This window comes from Carcharhinus amblyrhynchos, chromosome 15 (genome assembly GCF_965287045.1).
Source record: "Carcharhinus amblyrhynchos chromosome 15, sCarAmb.v2.hapA, whole genome shotgun sequence".
NCBI lineage: Eukaryota > Metazoa > Chordata > Chondrichthyes > Carcharhiniformes > Carcharhinidae > Carcharhinus > Carcharhinus amblyrhynchos.
In genome coordinates, this window is record NC_137338.1 from 40,882,748 (window position 1) to 40,903,600 (window position 20,853).

At 41.4% G+C, this 20,853-nt stretch overlaps 1 protein-coding gene across 1 annotated transcript in view; it reads right to left on the bottom strand.

The window, feature by feature from the left end:
* epha6 (eph receptor A6) overlaps window positions 1-20,853 on the bottom strand; it is a 635,583-nt gene that overhangs the window by 74,127 nt on the left and 540,603 nt on the right. The window contains exon 9 of the mRNA XM_080203887.1: window positions 5,552-5,622. Within this exon, the coding sequence (XP_080060013.1) occupies window positions 5,552-5,622 (71 nt within the window). The remainder of the gene's footprint in view (window positions 1-5,551; window positions 5,623-20,853) is intronic.

A 20,853-nucleotide genomic window follows, 5' to 3' on the forward strand; every position in this document is an offset into this window, starting at 1 on the left:
AACCCTCTGACCTGCCTCCAATGCCATGACATCTTTCCTCAAATAAGGGGACCAAAGCTACGCGCAATACTCCAGGTGCGGCTTCACCAATGCCTTGTATAGTTGCAACTTCTATAGTTACTTCCTTCCTTTTGTATTCTATTCCTTTAGCTATAAATGCCAACATTCATTCACTTTCTTTATTGTCTGCTGTACCTGCATGCTAGTTTTCTCTTACTCATGAATGAGGACACCCAGATCCTTTTGCACTGGAGAATCCCAAAGTCTCTCCCTATTTAGATAATGTCATTTTCCCATTTTTCTGATCAAAATGCATGACCTCACACTTTTCCATATTAAACTCCATCTGCCACATTTTGGCCCACTCTCCTAATCAATCTATATCCATTTGTAAGGTTTTTATTTCCTCACTGCAACTTACTGTTCCTCTGCAAATTTGGCTATAGGAGCCTTCTATCCCTGTATCCAAGTCATTGTAAATAACTGGGCCCCAAGGACCGAACCCTGTGGCATCCCACTAGTTACTTCTTGTCATCCAGAAAAAAAGCCATTTATCCCAAATTTCTGTCTTCTGTCTGATGGTGGCTGCGGCACCATTGGCCAGCGGTGGGATATTCTGGTCCCACTGTTTTATGCACCCGCTGCCGCTGGGAAATCCCTGGCGGGGGGTTTAGCATCAACAGGACCAGTGAGAATGGCCAGATAATTCCACCCCATGTATTTCAATCATATCACTGCTCATTAATCTGAACTCCAAGAAATACAAACCAATCTGTTTAACCGTTCCTCCTATGGCACTATCTTCGTATCTGGGATCATCCTAGATCATCCCCTGTACTGTCTCCAATGATAAAAGATCTTAAATAGGGGCACCAAAACTGTACATAGCTAAATCCTTCTGAATAAACTAAACAAACATGGGGTGGGATTTTCAAGTCCTGCTGAAATTCCTGCGCAAAGTGAACATATTTTTGGCCATTCTCCAAATTTTCCTGTCCTGCAAGGCATCTAATACCACGGTGGATGGGACAGGAAAATCCCAACCATGGTCTTTGTCCCAGTAGCAGTCTTACTAAGGTTTTGCACAGATTCTCTATTACATCTTGGCTTTTAAATTCTGTAAACTCAGTACAATGTTACATTAATTTTTAATAGTCTATCAATTTGCATATTGTTTTTAATCTGTTGTTAATCTAAAGCCCCCTCCATTTTTCAACATCATGTAACCTTCCTCCATGCAAAGTATGACTATTTTGTTTTTTGGCAAACTCTACCTCTCACTCTAACACGGAATTCTATCTGATCCCTTTTTCCTCTATCACCATGTTTTTAACTTCATCTAGAAACTTATTTTGGTCCTCAGAATTATTTACTTTGCCTAATTTGACACTGTTTCCAAATTTGTACCTCACTTCCTATAACCCTACATCCATATCATTGATCCTATAGGTGGGATCTACATTGGACAGCTTATCTACTCTGCCAGATTACCCCCGACTGACTTTAAAATTAGACAGCTTGTCTATTTATATACGTGCCTTTGACAGGCGAGCAGCATGTGTGATGAAACAGTTGATACGGTGCCCATTACATTCAGCTAGAGTCAAAAGTTGGTGCTTGGAGGAACTTTAAGCTGTCAGGTTAGTTGTTTTAGCGTGAGCTGAGTTTGTCAGCAGCACAATAACCGAGTGCAGTGCTGCTGGAGAACAGATGCAGATGCGTGGGTAGGGAAAGGTAACACATTGGAAATTTTCAGTAGCAATCTGCATGTAATTTGAGGACTCTATTATAGGTCTGATCCTATTATCCATCAGGGCTGTTCCACATCATAATAGAATCATAGAATAGTTACACAGCACAGGAGACCTTTCAGCCATTGGTGCATACCCTTTCCTTGTAACCCAGAATGTTTATTTTCTCCTCAGAAACTTACTCAATTTCCCTTTGAACACTATGACTGAAGCTGCCTCCATCACATTCTCAGGCTGTGCATTCCAGATTCTAACCATTCACTGGATAAAAAGGTTTTTCCTCACCTTGCCTTTGGTTCTGCTGCCAATCATCTTAAATTAGTTTCCTTTGGTTCTTGACCCTTCCATCAATAGGAACAATTTCTCTCCAGCTACTTTGTCCAGATGTCTCATGATCTTGAACATCTCTATCAAATCGATACTCAACTTCTCTTCTCCAAGAACAAACTCAGCTCCTTCAAATTGTTCATATAATTGAAGTCCCTCTTCCCTGGAATCATTTTGTAAATTTATGCAATGCCCTTGCTGAAGCCTTCTTCTCCTTTTTAAAGTGCAGTGTCTAGAGTATGATACAGTACTCCAGTTGAACCCAAACTAATGTTTTATAAAGGTTTTGCACAACTACCTCCATTTTTACTCTATACCTCTACTTACAAAGCCTAACAGCCCATATACCTTTCTAACCACTTTCTAAACCAGCCCTGGCATTTCCAACAAATTATGCACATGTACTTCCAGGCCTCTATGTTCCTCCACCCCTTTAGAATTGTATCCTTTGTTTTGTAATGCTTCTCCTCATTCTTCCTACTAAGTTATTGTACATTCCAACAGTCTGTATATCTCCTCCTGAAATCAATCATTATCCTCACAGTTCACAATACTTTCAAGCTTTGTATCACTTGCAGATTTTGAAATTGTGCCCTCTACCCCAAAGTCTAAGTGATTAATATATATCAATAAAAGCAGTGGCACTAATACTGACCTAGAGAACCCCACTATATATCTTCTTCCAATCTGGAAAAAAAATACATTCACTACTATTCTGTCTCCTGCCACTCAGCCAATTTCATATCTATTCTGACACTGTCTCTTTTATTCCAAAGATTTCAATTTTGTTGACAAGTTTACAATGTGAAACTTTATTAACTGGTATTTTGAACACCACATTAGCTGTTACCCTCATCAACCCTCTCTGTCATCTCATCAAAACATTCAAACAACTCATTTAAGTATGATTTGTCTTTAACAAAGCCATGGCTGGCCTTCATTAATTAATCCATATTTGTCCAAATGGCCATTAATTTTGGCTTGGATTATCATTTCTAAAGGCCTTTCAATCATTTTAACCAGAGGTTAAATAGATGCTGGGTTGATTGTTCATCCTATCATGAACAATTTATATTGTAATAATAAATTTATTAATTGCAATTCTCCAGTCTACTTCAGCTCTACCTCAGAACCAAAGCAAAATTGGAAATTTATGGACAGTACCTCTGTAACTTCCACCCATACTTACCTAAGCATCTTTTGACAAATCTCATCTGATTCTGGTGACTTGCCAACCTTAAGTGCAGCCAGCCTTTCTTTTACCTTTTTATTAATTTTTAGCCCATCCAGTAATTCAGTTACATTTTCCTTCACTATGACTTTAGCAATTTTTTTTTCATGGTAAAGACACATGCAAAATATTAATTTAGTACCTCACTCGTGCCCTCTGCCTCCTTGCGTGGATCCCAATTTGGCCCAATCCATTCTCTGACAGCTCTTTTGCTATTTATATGCAGCTGTGGATGTTTGGACCGAGGACACTACTCTGAAGAATTCCTGCAGAAATGTCCGAGGACTGAAATGATTGACCTCCAACTAACACAACTATCTTCCGTGTATGACTCCAACCAGTGGAGAATTTTCTCTTAGATTCCAATTTACTCCAATTTTCTTAGAGCTCCTTGATGCCATACTCAGTTAAATGCTACCTTGAGGTCGAGGGCAGTCACTCTCACCTCAGCTCTGACATTCAGCATATTGTCCATGTTTGAACAAAAGCTGTAATGAGATCAGGAGCTGAGTGATCCTGGCAGAACTGCAACTGAGCATCTGTGAGCAGGTTATTGCTGAATAAGTGCCACTTGATAGCACTGTTAAAGATCTGCTTCCATCATTTAGTTTATGAATAAAGAGTAGACTGATGGGATGGTAATTGGTGAGGTTGGATCTGTTCTATTTCTTGTGTTTACAGGACACACATGGAATATTTTTCCACGTTATCAGGTAAATGCCAGTGCACTATAACAGCCTAGCTCGGGATGCAGCAAGTTCTGGAACACCAGACTTCAGGACTATTGCTGGAATATTGTCTGGACCTATAGCCTTTGCAGTAACCAGTCCCTTCATCCACTTTTTGATATCACATGGAGTGAATCAAATTGGTTGAAGACTGGCACCTATGATGATAGGGACTTCTGAAGGAGGCGGTGATGGACCATCCAGTCAAGACTGCTGGCTGAAGATTGTTGGAAGTATTTTAGCCTTATATTTCACGATGATATGCTGGGCTCCTCCATCATTGAGAATGGGGTTGTTGTGGAGCTTCCTTCTCCAGCCTGGAAAGATCCACCAGGAGAGGTGGATCTTGCTAAAGTATTTCAGGGATTGAGAAAGCACCTCAATATGGAGGCACTTTAGGACGTGTGCATTTAAATAAAAAATTCTGAGACTTGAAGCTGTTAGGCCCCCCTCCAGAGCGGAGGGTTTACCTTTCTGGAGGAATTGTTTGAGATACAGCCATGTCGAGGATGGCACAATGGTCAGCACTGCTGCTATATAGCGCCAGGGACCCGAGTTCGATTCACGGTTTGGGTCATGTCTGTGTGGAGTCTGCATGTTCTCCCTGTGTCTGCGTGGGTTTCCTCCAGTTTCCTCCCACAGTCTGAAAGATGTGCTGGTTGGGTGCATTGGCCATGCTAAATTGTCCCTCAGTGTACCCGAACAGGCACCGGAGTGTGAGGAACTAGGGGATTTTCACAGTAACTTCATTGCAGTGTTAATGTAAGACTACTTGCGACACTAATAAAAGAATCTTTAAACTTTAATGTTCTTTTCTGAACATTGCCCTCTCATTGGAACATGAAGTCTCTGGATTTGATCGCCCACCCTCAAGCCAGACTGTCACCTCCATTGGGATAGTGATCCCTGCATGTGGCAGATGGACCGCACTGCCAGCAGCAAAATCTGACCTAACTGTGCCCAAAATCAGCTTAATTAGCTGCCCGACTCTGTGGCGCAGACAGCCGATCAGGATTCCCACCTACCCTTGAGAAACATTCTTGGCGGCAGGTATGCACTTGAAACCCTTCCCGTGTGTTTTCTCTGCAATCCCCCCACCGCTCCTCCAACCCCCGGTTCTAAGCCCACCAAACCCCAGTGGGAAAATTCAGCTTTATGCGACAATCGTTGAGAGAGTTAAAGTTCGCCTCACATCAGCAGACCCCTCAGAGATGCTTTCATTAAGGTCAGCAGTTTGCGGTTGACTGCTACATTCAGGCCATAAATATCTTATCCCGGTCTAAGGAGTCAGATATTTTTCTAATCCTTACTTCTGACAACAATTATAACTAAAAGGGAATAAGTGCTGCCAGTCATTCTCTTACATATGGATTTAATTTCCTGGAATAAATGCAATTAAATTAAAATATATTCAGTGGTCAATTTGATCATAGGTTGCAATCAAAAATGCTTGTATATTCAGACCGACTTTCCATTTGTCATTATTTATTCATTCTTGGTTAGGTTCTACTTACTGTGTCCATTTTGGAAATGTGTTCGCCTCTTTTCTTCCGATTTCATTTTTGCTTTAATATACCAGTGGCACCTTCACAAACATAGGAGAGTGAAAGCCATGAAATACAGACCCAGCAAACTTCAAACTTCAAAGAACACATATCAACTTCAATACAGTTATCAAAGCGACTCAGACATTGAGGTAAAATGTTAGAAATGTCTAGAGGACACCATCCTATTGGGATCTGTGAAAGCAATAGGATGGATTTCTCGCTGTGTGAGAAGTTCTTTCAATATAAATACTACACAGGAATACTGCTGGGAAAATCATATCTTCACACACTTCATTTTCCTTTTAAAATCTGGGTGGACATTGCATTATATGGACAGTTTGATTTTTTTTTTACAAAGACTTCACCTTTGGACTGGAAGCAGCAATGCATTTTCCAAAAAATCACCTAAACAGCATGGTACTTGAGAGGGGAAGTGCTGTGTGCTTTTTTGCGCTGTTGTTTTAATTGATGGGAAAAATGACTGGTTTCAAAGCAGTTTGGAAGTCATCTAACAAGGGAGCATAACATTTTGAACCTGTTCTTTTGAACATTGTTTTAGGGAGTAAATCAAGAAAGAAAACTGCCCTAATTCACTGTCTCACTGCCTTGTCTGAAATTCCATGTGTGGTTATCAATCTGCAGTCAGAGAATCCACATCTACATAGAACATAGAACAGTACAGCACAGTACAGGCCCTTCGGTCCTCGATGTTGCGCTGAGCTTTGTCTGAAACCAAGAACAAGCTATCCCACTCCCTATCATTCTGGTGTGCTCCATGTGCCTATCCAATAACCGCTTGAAAGTTCCTAAAGTGTCCGACTCCACTATCACAGCAGGCAGTCCATTCCACACCCCAACCACTCTCTGAGTAAAGAACCTATCTCGGACAATCCTCCTATATCTTCCACCATGAACTCTATAGTTACACCCCCTGGTAACAGCTACATCCACCCGAGGAAATAGTCTCTGAACGTCCACTCTATCTATCCCCCTCATCATCTTATAAATCTCTATTAAGTTGCCTCTCATCCTCTCTGCTCTAAAGAGAAAAGCCCCAGCTCCCTTGACCTTTCCTCATAAGACCTACCTTCCAAACCAGGCAGCATCCTGGTAAATCTCTTCTGCACTCTCTCCAATGCAATCTGAGTATACATATCTGCAATTGGAAACATGCAAACTAAGGCAAGAAGAATTGATCCATTTCTATACTTTGCTCCACTTTGAAGCTTTATTGGTGAGAATCTCCTGACATGTATTAGGACGACCAACGTGAAGGAGTTCCAGATTGACAGTGTTAAAACCCTGCAAACTTTATCCTTTATTCCAAAAGGCCTATCCTCCAAAGCATTTCTCTGCAGGAACCCTATCTGTTTGCCATGTGTGTATGTTCATGTGTGTGTGTATCTGCAGGTGCACACACTTGGGCATGCGTGATGGGATATTTTTGAAAAGGGATAGTTATACTTCCAAAGTACAGTGTGTGTTAACCAGTTCTTGTAACTTGTTTTCTTAAAATTTGTTTTATAATGAATCAAATGTTCAAATTTTATCAAAAGAAACCTGGTTAAAGTCTCTTTTATTCTATACTAACAGTGGTGAAAGTAAATAATTGGCTATTTTGGTGAGTGAATTAAACTTTTAAACTAATGGTGCAACCTGCAGAGTTGTGGGACTAGATAAATTGCACACTCCTCCCATTCTGGTTGTAACAATATAAAACAGGAGTGACTGATGATGTTTAATAATATCTAGCATGTTGCACAAGAGGCACCAATCCACAAAATAGATTACTTCTGGCAGAGCGGCATTATCACAAGAAACAGGCCTTTGTTTATTGTGAATGTTTGCTACAATCACTCATTTGAGAATCCACAGCCTAGATAATGGTTATCTAACTGCCGATTAATCAGTACATTGCTATCTCAATGTTAAATGTGCTATTTTATGGCTAGCTTCAAATTTCACTCTCCAGTCTCCAAAGTCCATCACAATTCAGAAAAATTTCAATACTTCTGGCTTTGCCCCATGTTCACTTTTGAAATAGATGTTAATGTATGGCATCATGAAAGTCAGTTGATTGTCAGTTAATAGCAAGCGATCTTCTCTCATGGAAATGTCTATTGTTGGTTATAAACAGATGTATTATAAATATAGATCTGTGATATTCCAAAACCATTGTTTTCAGGAGAGAGGGGGATGCCACAATGCCTAATTAATAATGATAATACTTGACCTTCATGCAATATCTTACTGTGTCAAAATATCTCAAACGATTTCACGCAATTAATTTGTTCTGCAAAGCAATGGCTGCTTTGCACGAAGAGTCACACTGTTAAAGCATTTACCATATCAGCTCTTAACCTTGCAATGAATTAAATATGAAGATATAGCAACCATTTCATTATATAAATACAAAATTGGTCCTGTGACCGCCAGGGTGATATTTCTGAAATATTCTTGTTGAAACAAACAAGAAATTGCACACAACTGTAGCCATGACAACATACCAACATTTTAAGTATTTTTAATACATTTATTTGCACAGTGTGTGTGCGTGTGTGTGCGCGCATACATGCTTGTGTGCGTGTGCACCTATGGGGATGTGTCAGAGTGTGAGGGAGGATATGATGGTTGTGGAAGATGTGTGTGTGGCTTTTCTGCCTAGGGGACAGTATGTGGGGCTATGTGAGTGTGTTAGTGTCTGGTGTGTGTGTGTGTGTGTGTGTGTGTGTGTGTGTGTGTGTGTGTGTGTGTGTGTGTGTGTGTGTGTGTGTGTGTGTGTGTGTGTGTGTGTGTGTGTGTGCCTGTGGGGATGGGGCAGGATGTGAGGGAGGATGTGATAGTTGTGGAGGGAATGTGTGTGTGTGTGTGGCTTTTCTGCATGGGGGAGAGGGCGTGTCTAATCGTGCATATGTGTGGGGCTATGTGCTTTTTTTGGGGATGGTGAGTGTGTGTTTGTGTGTGGTGAGGGAATGGGCTGCATGTGGGTATATGGGTCTGTGTGTGGAGGTGGGGCTGTGTGTGTGTTCTTGGGGGCTGGGTGTGTTTGGCAGTTGTTTCTACGTGTGGCGGGGGGTGGGGTGGTGTGCGTGCGGAGAAGCTGTATCCGTTGTGTGTGTGGGACTGTGTGCATATAGGGGGTGTTTGGGGTGAGAGAGGGAATGGGAGAGGGAGTGGGAGAGGGAGATGGAAAGGGAGAGTGAGAACATGCATAGGATGAAGGTATCCCCACAATGCTGCTTGGGAGGGAGTTCTAGGGTTTTGACCCAGTGATGATGAAGGAATGGTGATATATTTCCAAATCAAGATGGTATGTGGTTCAGAAAGAATGTTATAGGTGTTTGTGTTCGCTTGCACCTGCTACCCTTATCCTTCCAGACGGCAGAAATTTGGGGAGATGCTGTTGCTGAAGTGTTGGTGATTTGCTGCAGTCAGTTTTGTAGGTGGTGCATACTGTAATTCTGCACCCCCCACTCCCCCCGCCACTCTCTTGTGTTTCTCTGCAGCAGGAGATGGCCCGCAGTCAGTTGGGGGGTTGGCAGGATTTTCTGGTCCCACGGCTGTCAATGAGATTCCCCATTACTTCCATCTCACACAGCTGAGAAATGGCTGGGGGTGCGCTATCAGTGGGACCAGAAGATCCCAGTGGTGCTAACAGCTGGAAGATTTTGCCCTGAATATTTAAGGTGGTGGATGGGGTGCAGATTAAATGGGGCTGTTTTATCCTGGATAGTGTCAAGCTTCTTGAGTGCCATTGGAGCCGCACTCATCCTGGCAAGTGGAGAGTATTCCATCATACCCCTGGCTTTGTCCTGCAGATGGTGGAAAGGTTCTGGAAAACCATGAGGTAAGTTATGGCTTTAGCCACCTGTTCTTTAGCCATAGTATTTGTGTAGTTGTTCCAGTTAAGGTTCTGGTCAATGGTGAACCAAAAGTTGTTGATGATGAGAGACTCAGCAATAGCAATCCTGTTGAATGTTAAAGAGAGATGGATAGATTCTCTCTTGTTAGAGGTGATCATCGCCTGGCACTTGAGCAGCACAAATGTTACTTGCCACTTATCAGCTTAAACCTGGATCTCATCCAACTTTTGTTGCTTGCAGGCTTAGACTGCTTCATTATCTGTTCTCATCTGTGATGCTAATTATCTCTCAAAAAACATAAATTATAATCCTTTGGTCAAGATTTGTATTTATAATCTGTTATTTTCAATTGAATGATTACATTAGCTATTTAAATTAACAAAAGGAGCTATGGATTCAAATGCAAATTTTTGTTTAAGCTGTCAGTGATAATTAATTATATGAATACTCTCAAATAGATTCAGATTTCAAATTAAAACATGAGAAATCTCAATTATAGACTACATATAACCAAACTAAAATCTGTATTATGAAGGTTATAATCTATAATGTTCGATTTCGCCCACTGATTGTGCTATTGACTCTGAGCCAGTGGGTTATGGGCTCAAGACCCACCCCAGAGATTTGAGCACACAAATGTAAGTTGACATTTCAGTGCAGCTCTGAGGGATTGATATAAGGGGTTGGCAAGGTGGCTAGCTCTGCTGTCTCACAGCTCCAAGGACTTGGGTTCGATTCCCAGCTTGAGTCACTGTCTGTGTGGAGTTTTAGCTTCTCTGATCAGAACTTTGCACTCACCTGACGAAGGAACAGCGTTACGAAAGTTTGAGGGTTTACTATCAAATAAACTTGTTGGACTTTAACCTGGTGTTGTGAGCCTTTTTATTGTGTGGAGTTTGCACGTTCTCTGCGTGGGTTTTCTCCAGGTACTCTGGTTTCCTCCCACAATCCAAAGATCTGCGTGTTAGGTTGATTGGCCATGCTAAATTTCCCCTTAGTGCCTCGGGATGCATAGGTTAGAGGAATTAGCAGGGTGAATATATATATGGAGTTATGGGAATAGTGCCTGGGTGGGATTGTTGTCGGTGTAGACTCGATGGGCTGAATGGCCCCCTTCTGCATTGTAGGGTTTCTATGATGAGGCTTCTATCATAAATTGACCACTGGGTGGGATTAAGACTGCATTGGGATTCTGACAACTTCTGATGTTTCCTTTGAATCATTGAATCCCTACAGTGCAAGAGGCCATTTGATCCTACGAGTCTGTACCAACTCTCTGACAGAGCGTCCTACCTAGGCTCTATCCCCGTAACCCCTCTAATTTCTCTACCCTATAAGGATTTAACTGCTAGACTGGGTCTGCAGCAGGTGGTGAAGGAACCAACAAGAGGAAAAAATGTACTTGACCTCATCCTTACTAAGCTGCAAGCTGCAGATGCATCTGTCCATGATCAGTAAGAGTGACCACCGCACAGCCGGAACTGAATTAGGGTCTCTGGTGTTTGAAGCAGCAGTGCGAACCTCTGTGCCACCCTTTATGAATGAGGAAATTTCATTGAAACATTTGAAGGGCTAAAAATTGACGTGCTCTGTTTTCCCGGCAAGGGAGACCAGAATTTGTGAGATTGCAAATAGGTTCTGCTACAGGATTCTCAGATGGGGACATTGCAAAGGCTGGACAACATTGATTGGCATGTATACTGAGAGGCTGGCCAGACAGTCTCCTATCACTGTCAAGGTACATGGAGGAGTTGGCTCCAAACTAGAAGAGGGCTTTGCACAGAAGTCGCCCTCTCCATATCCTCTGCTTCATCTTGCCATCATCCTGAAAACCCAGCTGCACTTTTGCTGCAGCTCCCATACAGCATCTGCATGGGCAAGACACCTGATCTCTTGGGTGGACAATTATACTCATTAGTGAGTGATCGCTGAAGAAGAACACATTATCAGAGAAGGAAAGAAAAACTTGCAATTATGTTGCATCTTTCATAACCACGTACCATCCTAAAGCCAAGGAAGAGTTTTTGAAGTTTAATCACCATTGTAACACAGGAAATACAATGATCAATTTATGCACAGCAAGCTCTCACAAGTAACAATGTAATAATGACCAGATAATCTGTTTCTGTGATGTCGATTGAGAGTTAGTTCCTCTGCTCTCCTTCAAAAATACTGCCATGGGATCTTGTACATTCCCCTGAGAGGGTAGACAGAATCTCACTTTAACATCTCATTCAAAAGGTGGCACTTCCAACCCTGAAGCACTTTCTTCGGTACAGTGCCAAGAATGTCAGTCTTGGTTGTTATGCTGAATTCCTGGAATGGGACTTGAACATGTGATCTTCTGACTCAGAGGTGACAGTGCTACCAATTGAGCAATAGCTAATATTCAACCCTCCCAGTAAAGTACAACATAAGCAGAGCAAAGCTCAGAATATTCCTCTGTCCCCACCTTAGAAGAACGCCCAGCCCTGCATCAGAATGACGATTTTTCATTTCCCACACCAGTTAGCCTGTGGTCTCTTTTAACATGATTTCCAATTCATGTCAAATTAGGGAGACTTTACTGTAAACCTGTATCCGCTAACAACTCAATCCAGATATTGTAAGTTTTGCACAGCCTAAAGACTATTCATAAAAAACAACTTCCAGCCAACTGGAAGTCCCTCTCCCCTCAGCTGCCTCTTTGTATGCTTCCCTCAGACTTGAATCTGCCGGCTGACTCTGCTTGAGACCTGGCTGATCTTTCATCCTCTCAGAAATTAAGACTGCAGAAGTAAGTGTTCATAGCCTGCCAGATACATTAATGTGGCACAGGTCTCAAATGGCTGCCACCTCTTGGGGACACTAAGGGGCGGGCAGAACACATGCTCCACAGAATTGCTGTTTCAGTCATAACTTCAGGAAAACTAATCCCTTGATGCCTGGTTCAAGTTTGGATCACTCAAGTGAAAAATCAGATTATCCAACATGACATCAGAAAAATGACAATGCTTAGATGGATGCTGTTTAACACACTTAGTTTCTATCTAACTCAAAGGCAACAATATCTACGACTAAATTAATTAGCAATGATTCATTTTAATCACTTGCCTACATGGTATTTGTTCTTGAAATGAACATATGTGCAATATGATTCATAAGTAATCAGGAATATGACAACTTTGCAAAATATGTTTCACCAGCTGTATTCGTACTAATGTAAATTCCAAGGAAATAAAAAAGCACAGCTCTATGGAGAATGATTCTCTGGAGAATTAGGATTGAACCGGAACAAGGTACATTGTAAATATCACAGGCAAAGGAAAGAGAAAGCAGAGCAGGTGTATTAATTTTGTTTGAAAGAGTAAAGAGTGATCAAATGGGTCAAACAGTCTTCTTGTGGCTCAATTCCTTGTTAAAGTTTATTTATTACGTACAAGTAAGGCTTAAATTAACACTGCAATGAAGTTACTGTGAAATTCCCCTAGTTGCGACATTCTGGCACCTGTTTGGGTCAATGCAACTAACCAGCACATCTTTCCGACTGTGGGAGGAAACCCGAGCATTGGGAGAAAACCTACACAGACACAGGGAGAATGTGCAAACTCCACATAGACAGTGACCCAAGCTGGGAATCGAACTCAGGTTCCCTGACGCTGAGAGGCAGCAGTGCTAACCATTGTGCCACCGTGCCACCCTCCTGTAGGGATTTCATGATTCGATGAATAGTTTGACAAGCAGGTATTATCTCCAGCGAGGAAGAGGATGAGAATGGCTGCCTTTCTCAACCTTTAAGAAGGTTAGATAACATGGTTGAAGGCAGCCCAAGTAGAGAACGTTTCGAACTCCAGTCCAATGCTGTAGGAAAGGGGAATTGCCTGGGGAAGAAGCTAGGACATATGGGGTTCACTTGAGGGAAAGGATGGCTGGACTGATTTGAGATAAGACATGGCTTTGAGTGCACAAGACACCAAGATAGAGGATGAGCAGGGTGAGGCCAACCAACCTGATGGTGGGGTACTTTTTGCTGGTGACGGGCATGGAAATTCCAGCTGAGATGATCACGGAAACATACACCAAGATGGTAGATGCGTACAGAACTGACAAATGTTGCAGTTGTAGATAAGGTACATTCTTCGATTGAGGAGCCTTAGACTGCTGATGACCCTGAAGTGTTTTGGTAGAGTCCAATGAATGCCTGCCTGTTTCCTTAGCCAATACTGCTGAAGCTGTTGGGATGCTCTGGGATTTCACACTACAGCCTGAAAGTTTGACTGCACTGAAGGCATGATAGGCAGTATCATGCCCATCTGAAGAGAGCACACTAAGCAGTAAAAGGTGACAGAGCTTTTCCATTGGTAGGCATATCAGGTTACATAGTGATGTATTCATGTGGCAGTGGGGCTTCCTTGGCTATCAAAAAGCTCCACTGAACCTGAATTTATGGATAGATCCCCAGGGATTTTGCTGTACCTGGCCTTCTGTATTTTAGATTGGATAATCTTATTTCTCTACTGATGTTCTCAAGCGTATTACTGGTTCTTATAGCAAGACATTCTTGTTTCCTGGCAGAAATATGGCTGAAGATGAAGGACACCATTCAATGACTGGCTTTTGGAAGTCTTGCTGGAAGAAGTCTTGCAGTGCAGGGTGGGTCGCTATGGAGAGTTTCACCCAGTAAAGACAAAACTACCAGAAGGAAGTGACTGAGCATATAAATGCAGCTTCTTTGTCCAAACAGAGAATATACTGGTTTACACAAGATTATTGTGGCACATGTGCAAATGTAATGCAACACGTGTGTAATGAAACCGCTATTATTCTTTGCTATAAATATCACACAATTTAAAAGGCATTGAACTGTACCTATTCACCATCTTTCTGAGCAGAAAACATGCTCATGAACTTCTACCAAACAGTGCACTATCGTCAACAATAGTGCTGACCTCGTCACCTACTAAGTACAGCAAGCACCAAATATTATTTCAGTATAAGTTCCTCAAACATGCATGTTCACACATTCACTAACATGATTGGTGTCCTTGGTGCTTGGGGAGCCTATGTCTACAATAAAACCTCTTTCAAGCCCATGATTAGTATCCTCTGTTTCTCATTCTTCTCTCTCTGTTCCATTACATTTCTTCTCTCTCTATTCCATTACATTCCTTCTCCCTCTCACACACAATCAGCCATTGCAGCATTTCTGTGAAACACTGAACTATCTCGTCATGAGCAGCAATATTTCAAGGTGTTTTTACTGCAAATCTTATGAAACATGTTCTCCTTTCGGGTCTGCAGATGGCCAGCGGAAGGATGTGGTTGAGCTTCATAAGCAGCCTCAAACTAGGATCCCACAGCACCCTGCATCAACTACCATCACAACAACAAACACCACCATTGATAGATCACCTCAGGAGACTGGGGGTGTTGTTAGTGAGCAGTAGGAGAATGTATTTGGTAATACACACATCAGTGAAGAGGAAAAATTACAGATGGAGCTGCAGAAGGTGCAATCTTCTGTCTAGGGAGACATCAAAGACTTATCTGGTAATTGGCTTGAGCCAACCATTGTGCATGATTTAAGCAATCTCACACAGATTGTGTATGCTCTCACATAGATGTGGGAGCTAAATTCAAGAAATGTCCAACAGCAGAAGGATTGAAGGAACAAATATCGGTGACAGAAACATCTCCAAGGGTGATGTGACCCCCCCCCCCCCTCAATCTGAAATCTCCTTGCTACTTCATTTACAGTCTGTGAACATAAAGGCCTAAATAACCATTTCTGGAGTCATCCTGTATTTGTAGGGAAATCTTTTGTCAGCACAAGACAAGAACTGGCCACCTTTTACCCTAAACAGACACTACCTCCAGCAGTTGTCTATCTAAGTTATTTGTCCCACTGTGGAAATGTTTAGATGGACCTCACCGTTAAATAAGGAAAGACACATACCATCCACTGTCGCAGGGGGAAACGCTGGGTAAAGACACACTGAACAGACCTGAAGCATAGGAGTTAATAAAAGCTGCAAAAATTGCAATGTGTTCCAATATTTCTTTTGGTGAATCTCAGAACCAGGCTATTGAAAGAAATGAAGGAATATTGATGAGTGCTGATATATGACAGAATTCACTGGTGAAGTTGCGAAGTTTTATTTATTGAGGTGATTAGGAATTTATGGAGATTACTGTTGTGCATTGCTAGCATGGTATGCTCAATTAGAACATCTGGTGACTAGTAAATTAAACTTGTAGTTGCACAGCAATTTTCTTTACCTCTTGGTCAGCATATGTATCTATAGCTTCCACAGGATGAAAGAATTATTATCGATTCCATGGACAGGAGTATTGATGCACATGATTATGTTCCTAGATTCACAAACAACTCACACATTCACAGATTGGTACTCTAACTATTCATGAATGGAGTTTGTACGGTACATGCGTGGTCTTGTGAGCAGTCAATTATGTGCTACAGCGGTGGAAATTCTAATGCAGTAAGAAGTCTCACAACACCAGGTTAATGTCCAACAGGTTTATTTGGTAGCAAACGCCACTAGGTTTTGGAGCTTTGCCCCTTCGTCAGGTGAGCCCCGGAAGCTAGTGGCATTTGCTACCAAATAAACCAGTTGGACTTTAACTTGGTGTTGTGAGATTTTGTACTGTGTTTACCCGAGTCCAACGCTGACATCTCCACATCAGGAATTCTAATGCACAGATGGAGTGAAGGCCTCTCACTTGCTCCTGGATGCTATTTGTACGAACACTTACAAAGTCTCTGGCCCTGGCAATCAATGTATTAGTGGGCTACTTGATGTAATTGCAAACTATAGATTGGGAAATGTGTCTGAGATCTCCACCACTTGTCAGGAAGGAGCCCAGTGTACAAAAGTTCAACACAGTGATAACTATGACAGCCATACAGAGAGAGAGTATAGTCTGGCTAATGAAGGCACATAACTATGGGAACCAATATGCACAATTCTTGCATTAAGAACCTGCAAATACCTGTGGATAGACTCATGCCTGTAAGCAAAAGAACATGATTACTTGATCCTTATATGAATCTGATTACTTGATCCTGATATGGGTTTTGTAATTGTGCTTCTTGATTAAAATACCAATAATAGTAGCATCCAGTTCTAAAATCAAAGATAAAAGATGTAGTGTAGCTTTAAATATCTCTCAGGAAGGTTCCAAAATGTTTCTTCAATTTCTTTATCCAACCAGACCAGGAAAAATGAGATGAAGCAAGAACAGCAAGGTTCAATTAACAACAAAAGCCTCACTGAAGCAAGCATAGGTCTCCCTTTGCTTTATGTCTATCAGGTGCTACTTGTCTGTGTAGATTGCATTATGGGGACTGCCCCTCATTTCCATAAATCTTGGTCCCATGTTATAAATTTGAGTGGTTGTAAGATTGCTTTAAGGGCTGATCACATGATTTGATGGTAATGTCATTCAGATATTTCACAGGCTGTTCTTTAGTTTCAGTTTCTACTCTATATAGGTAACAGTTCCTTAATATTGTTGTTAATTGTTGTTAATTTGACTCTACTTGTACAAGCCATGTCACTTTCTTTTTATTTAAAACCCACAACCCCTAACATAGTTAGAACACCACACCACATAATTAATCTTGCATACAATCAACAAATAGATCCTAGCAAGTGAATCATTTTGTGTATGCATATCTGTGGATGGTGCACGACTGGCCATTGTTTATTTTTGGATTCTCATGTCTGTGAGCCTGCAGCACCTCAGGTGTTTTCCAGCATTGGGTTGACCCCATTAGATGAGGGAAAAAAATGCTCATTTTTTTAAAAATACCATTAATTATATAAATGGTTAATGTGAGCAATGGCTTCTCATTATTTTCTTCCTGTTTATTCTGAACGGTTCACTTGTAGCTGCTATTCATCCCAGCCTGTGTCAATGGGATAGATTGTACTTAACTGATAACTTCTAATGTTTGGCTGACTTTGTTTCAGGGGTTTGGGATAATCAGATTTATATTATTATATAAAATCAAAAAGGTTTAAACAAAATAATGGATTCCTAACACATACTACCCAAATCCATTTAGAAACCTGATCCAAGTCGAGAATTTCAATGGGCTCAGTCACTTTAAAGTGCACACTTCTAGATTTTTCACTCTGTTAAGCTGCACTTGCAGCTCAGTATATGAAGCACATTCTGTTGGAGTATAATAACAAATGGAATTTGAAAAGTAGTTTCAGCACTGGCATCAAAAATGCTTTCAACCAGAGCAGATTAATAACATTTAAAGCAAACATGTTTTGGGATACTGTTAATAAAACCTCATTTGGTTACTGGAGATGTGGATCCTTTCTGGTGCTGTAAGTTGCTATAGCAACAAGCTGCATCACAGAGTGGCAGGTTCACAAGCATCAATGACTGGTTGTCAAGCAGTGCTTAATATGGGCTAGGATGGTCCAGAAAGGTGTCTGGTGCATAGACAATTTGACATTGATGCATCAATGCTTTCTGTCTAAGTCCCACTGTTCAGTCACTATCTGTGAATGGAAAAAAGTGAACGAGTGGAAAGTAGGACGCAAAAAAGTCATATGATACTCAAAAAAATGCCAAGGACCATTTGCATTGAAATAATTAAATCACATTTAATAGCTGTTCATTTAATAGCTTTCATTTGGACAATATGGAACAATTTCAAAACATGGATTAGATACTGCAACAATGACTATTATTAGTAATTCAAGTAATTAATCCAGATGCATGAATGTACTGATGAATACATGATCCTGCCAGTCCCGGAAAGACTGTAAGTATGACTCTATAATCTCAGGTTTCAACCCAGGAAGCTGTGCTCATGAGGAACATGGAGTCGAGGCTCATCATTATGCCATTTCTGCTAAATAACTAGTGGTGTTCACATATGTCTGCTGCCCTTGTTCTTCTAGGTGGTAGAAGTCAGGAATTTGGAAGGTGCTGTCAAAGAAGCCTTGGTGAGTTGCTGCAATCTAGCTTGTATATGGTGCATACTGATGCCACCGTGCACCAGTCATAGAGGAAATGAAAGCTTAAGCTGCTGGATGGGGTGCCGGTCAAATGGTCTGCTTTGCCCTGAATGGTGTTCAGCTTCTTGAGTCATTGGAACTGTATTCACTAGGCAAGTGGAGAGTGTTCTATCATACTCCTGGTTTGTGCTTTACAGGTGATGGACAAGCTTTCAGGAGTCAGATGAGTTTCTGGCCAATGGCAAGCCCCAAATTCTATATAGTGTGGGATTTAGCGATAGTAATGTAATTAAGCATCAAAGAATAGTGGTTAGATTTGCCCTTGTTGAAGATAGTTATTGCTAAGCATTGGCATGGATGCTATTTGCAATTCATCAGTCCAAGCCTGAATATGGTCCAGTTACTGCAAGTGGACATGGACTGAGGAGTTGCAAATCATTCTGAACATTTTGCAATCATCAGTGAACTTTCCCATTCAGGCCTTATGGTGGAGGAAAGGCCACTGATGGAGCAACTGAAGATGACTGGGCCGAGGACATTGCTTTCAGAACTCCTTTAGCAATGTCCTGGGACAGAGATGATTGGCTTCAACAACAACAACCATCTTCTTTTGTGCCAGGTCTGGCTCCAGGCTGTAGAGCGTTTTCTCTGATTCCCAGTGGCTTCAAATTTACCACGGTGACCAACAGTTGGTCGAATGCTGCCTTGATGTGAAAGGTAGCTACTCTCACCTTACCTCTGGAATTCAGCTTCTTTATCCATTTGGACCAATGCTGTTATGGTGTATGGTACTGAGTAGTCCTGATGCAATCCAAACTGAGCTCTGGTGAGCAGATGATTAGTGAGCACTAACAACACCATCCATCACTTTGTTGATCACAAAACAAACGTTGACTGATTTTGCCCAAGGACAGTTACAACGGTATAGTGGTTAGCACTCTGCCTCACAGCGCCAGGTTCAATTCCCTGCTTTAGTCACTGCCTGCGGAGTTTGCACGTTCTCCCTGTGTCGGCATGAATTTCCTCCGGGTGCTCCGGTTTCCTCCCACAGTCCAAAGTAGGTGCTGGTTAGGTGGATTGGCCATGCTAAATTCTCCCTCAAGTGTATCTAAAGTGTGGCGACTAGGGGATTTTCACAATAACTTCATTGCAGTGTTAATGTATGCCTACTTGTGACACTAAGAAATAAACTTATTAAACACTAAGAAATAAACAGCAGGGCAGTTGCAGCCCCAACAAAGAACAGACTAATCTGTACATAGCAAGAATTGAACATGTGCCTTTTGGTCTTTCTGCTTACACTTACACCAGACTTTGTCTACCAGGCCTCTGGAATGCAGGGTAAAGATTTCTCAACATTGTAAAGCTAATCCCAAAGTCAAAGGTAATGAAAAGAAAGAGGCTGAGCACCTTAACCAGTGATATTGAGCTCATTAGTTCCCCACAGAAAGAAAAAGTACAGACAACTTTTTCCAAATTTCTTTCTTGATGTACACCCTAATGGTTGATCACAAAAGAGTACCAGCAGAGAGCAGGAAATAAATTATCTGTTTTATAAAAATTCTAGCATGACACAGGAAACACTGAAAGGACCAAAGATGAACAGATGTAGAAAATGTACAGAACTGTAATTTCACTTCAGTGGTAATCTAGATTATGGTGTGTCAAGTGACAGTTAAATAAAACAAAATAGAAAATATACAATTTTTGCTGTGGTGAGAAGTGGGGCTTTTAACAGTAAATTGGTTTCGGAACCATGACACATGGTTCCTAGTCATTTTGTTTCTTAAATACACAACCTTGAGTTAATTTGGTTTTACATCAGGAAGAATGTTTCCATTTTCCCCTGTCCCATTTCTTGTTATTTATCAAGTTCACTCATTCTTTTCTGAAATCGTCTTGGGATGTAGTTTGTAGCCCCAGTGCCCGATTCACAGATCTGGGAAAGAGACCATTGCAGCTAAGCTAGATTTGTCTGAATGTTGGGTACTTCTTAGCAGGGACTCAGGAGCATGAAAATGGGATAAATATCTCCTGCCCTAGACTAGGGGCACTGAGGTCAAGTACAACCTCACAATCCTTGCCACAGCTGCCATTAGCAACTTGTGCCCAGATAACAGAACATACCCAATACCTTCTCAGCTTGTGTGTTTTAACACAAAACTAGGCTGTCCATTTTCCCACGAGTTATTTCTTGTTTCACCTTTTCATTGTTTCTTTGGGTGCAATTGACTCAAACACCATTTCACAAACAGAGATAGCTCAGGAACTAATGCTTTTGAATTACTAATGAATTTACAGTTCTGGGACCAATGCACCTATTTTTTTCTTCTCCCAACTAAGCAATGCCTCATACTTATAATATAAAAGGGTTCATAATTTCCATCACCTGTAATGTCAGATCACGTGTGACCAGAGCCCAGAG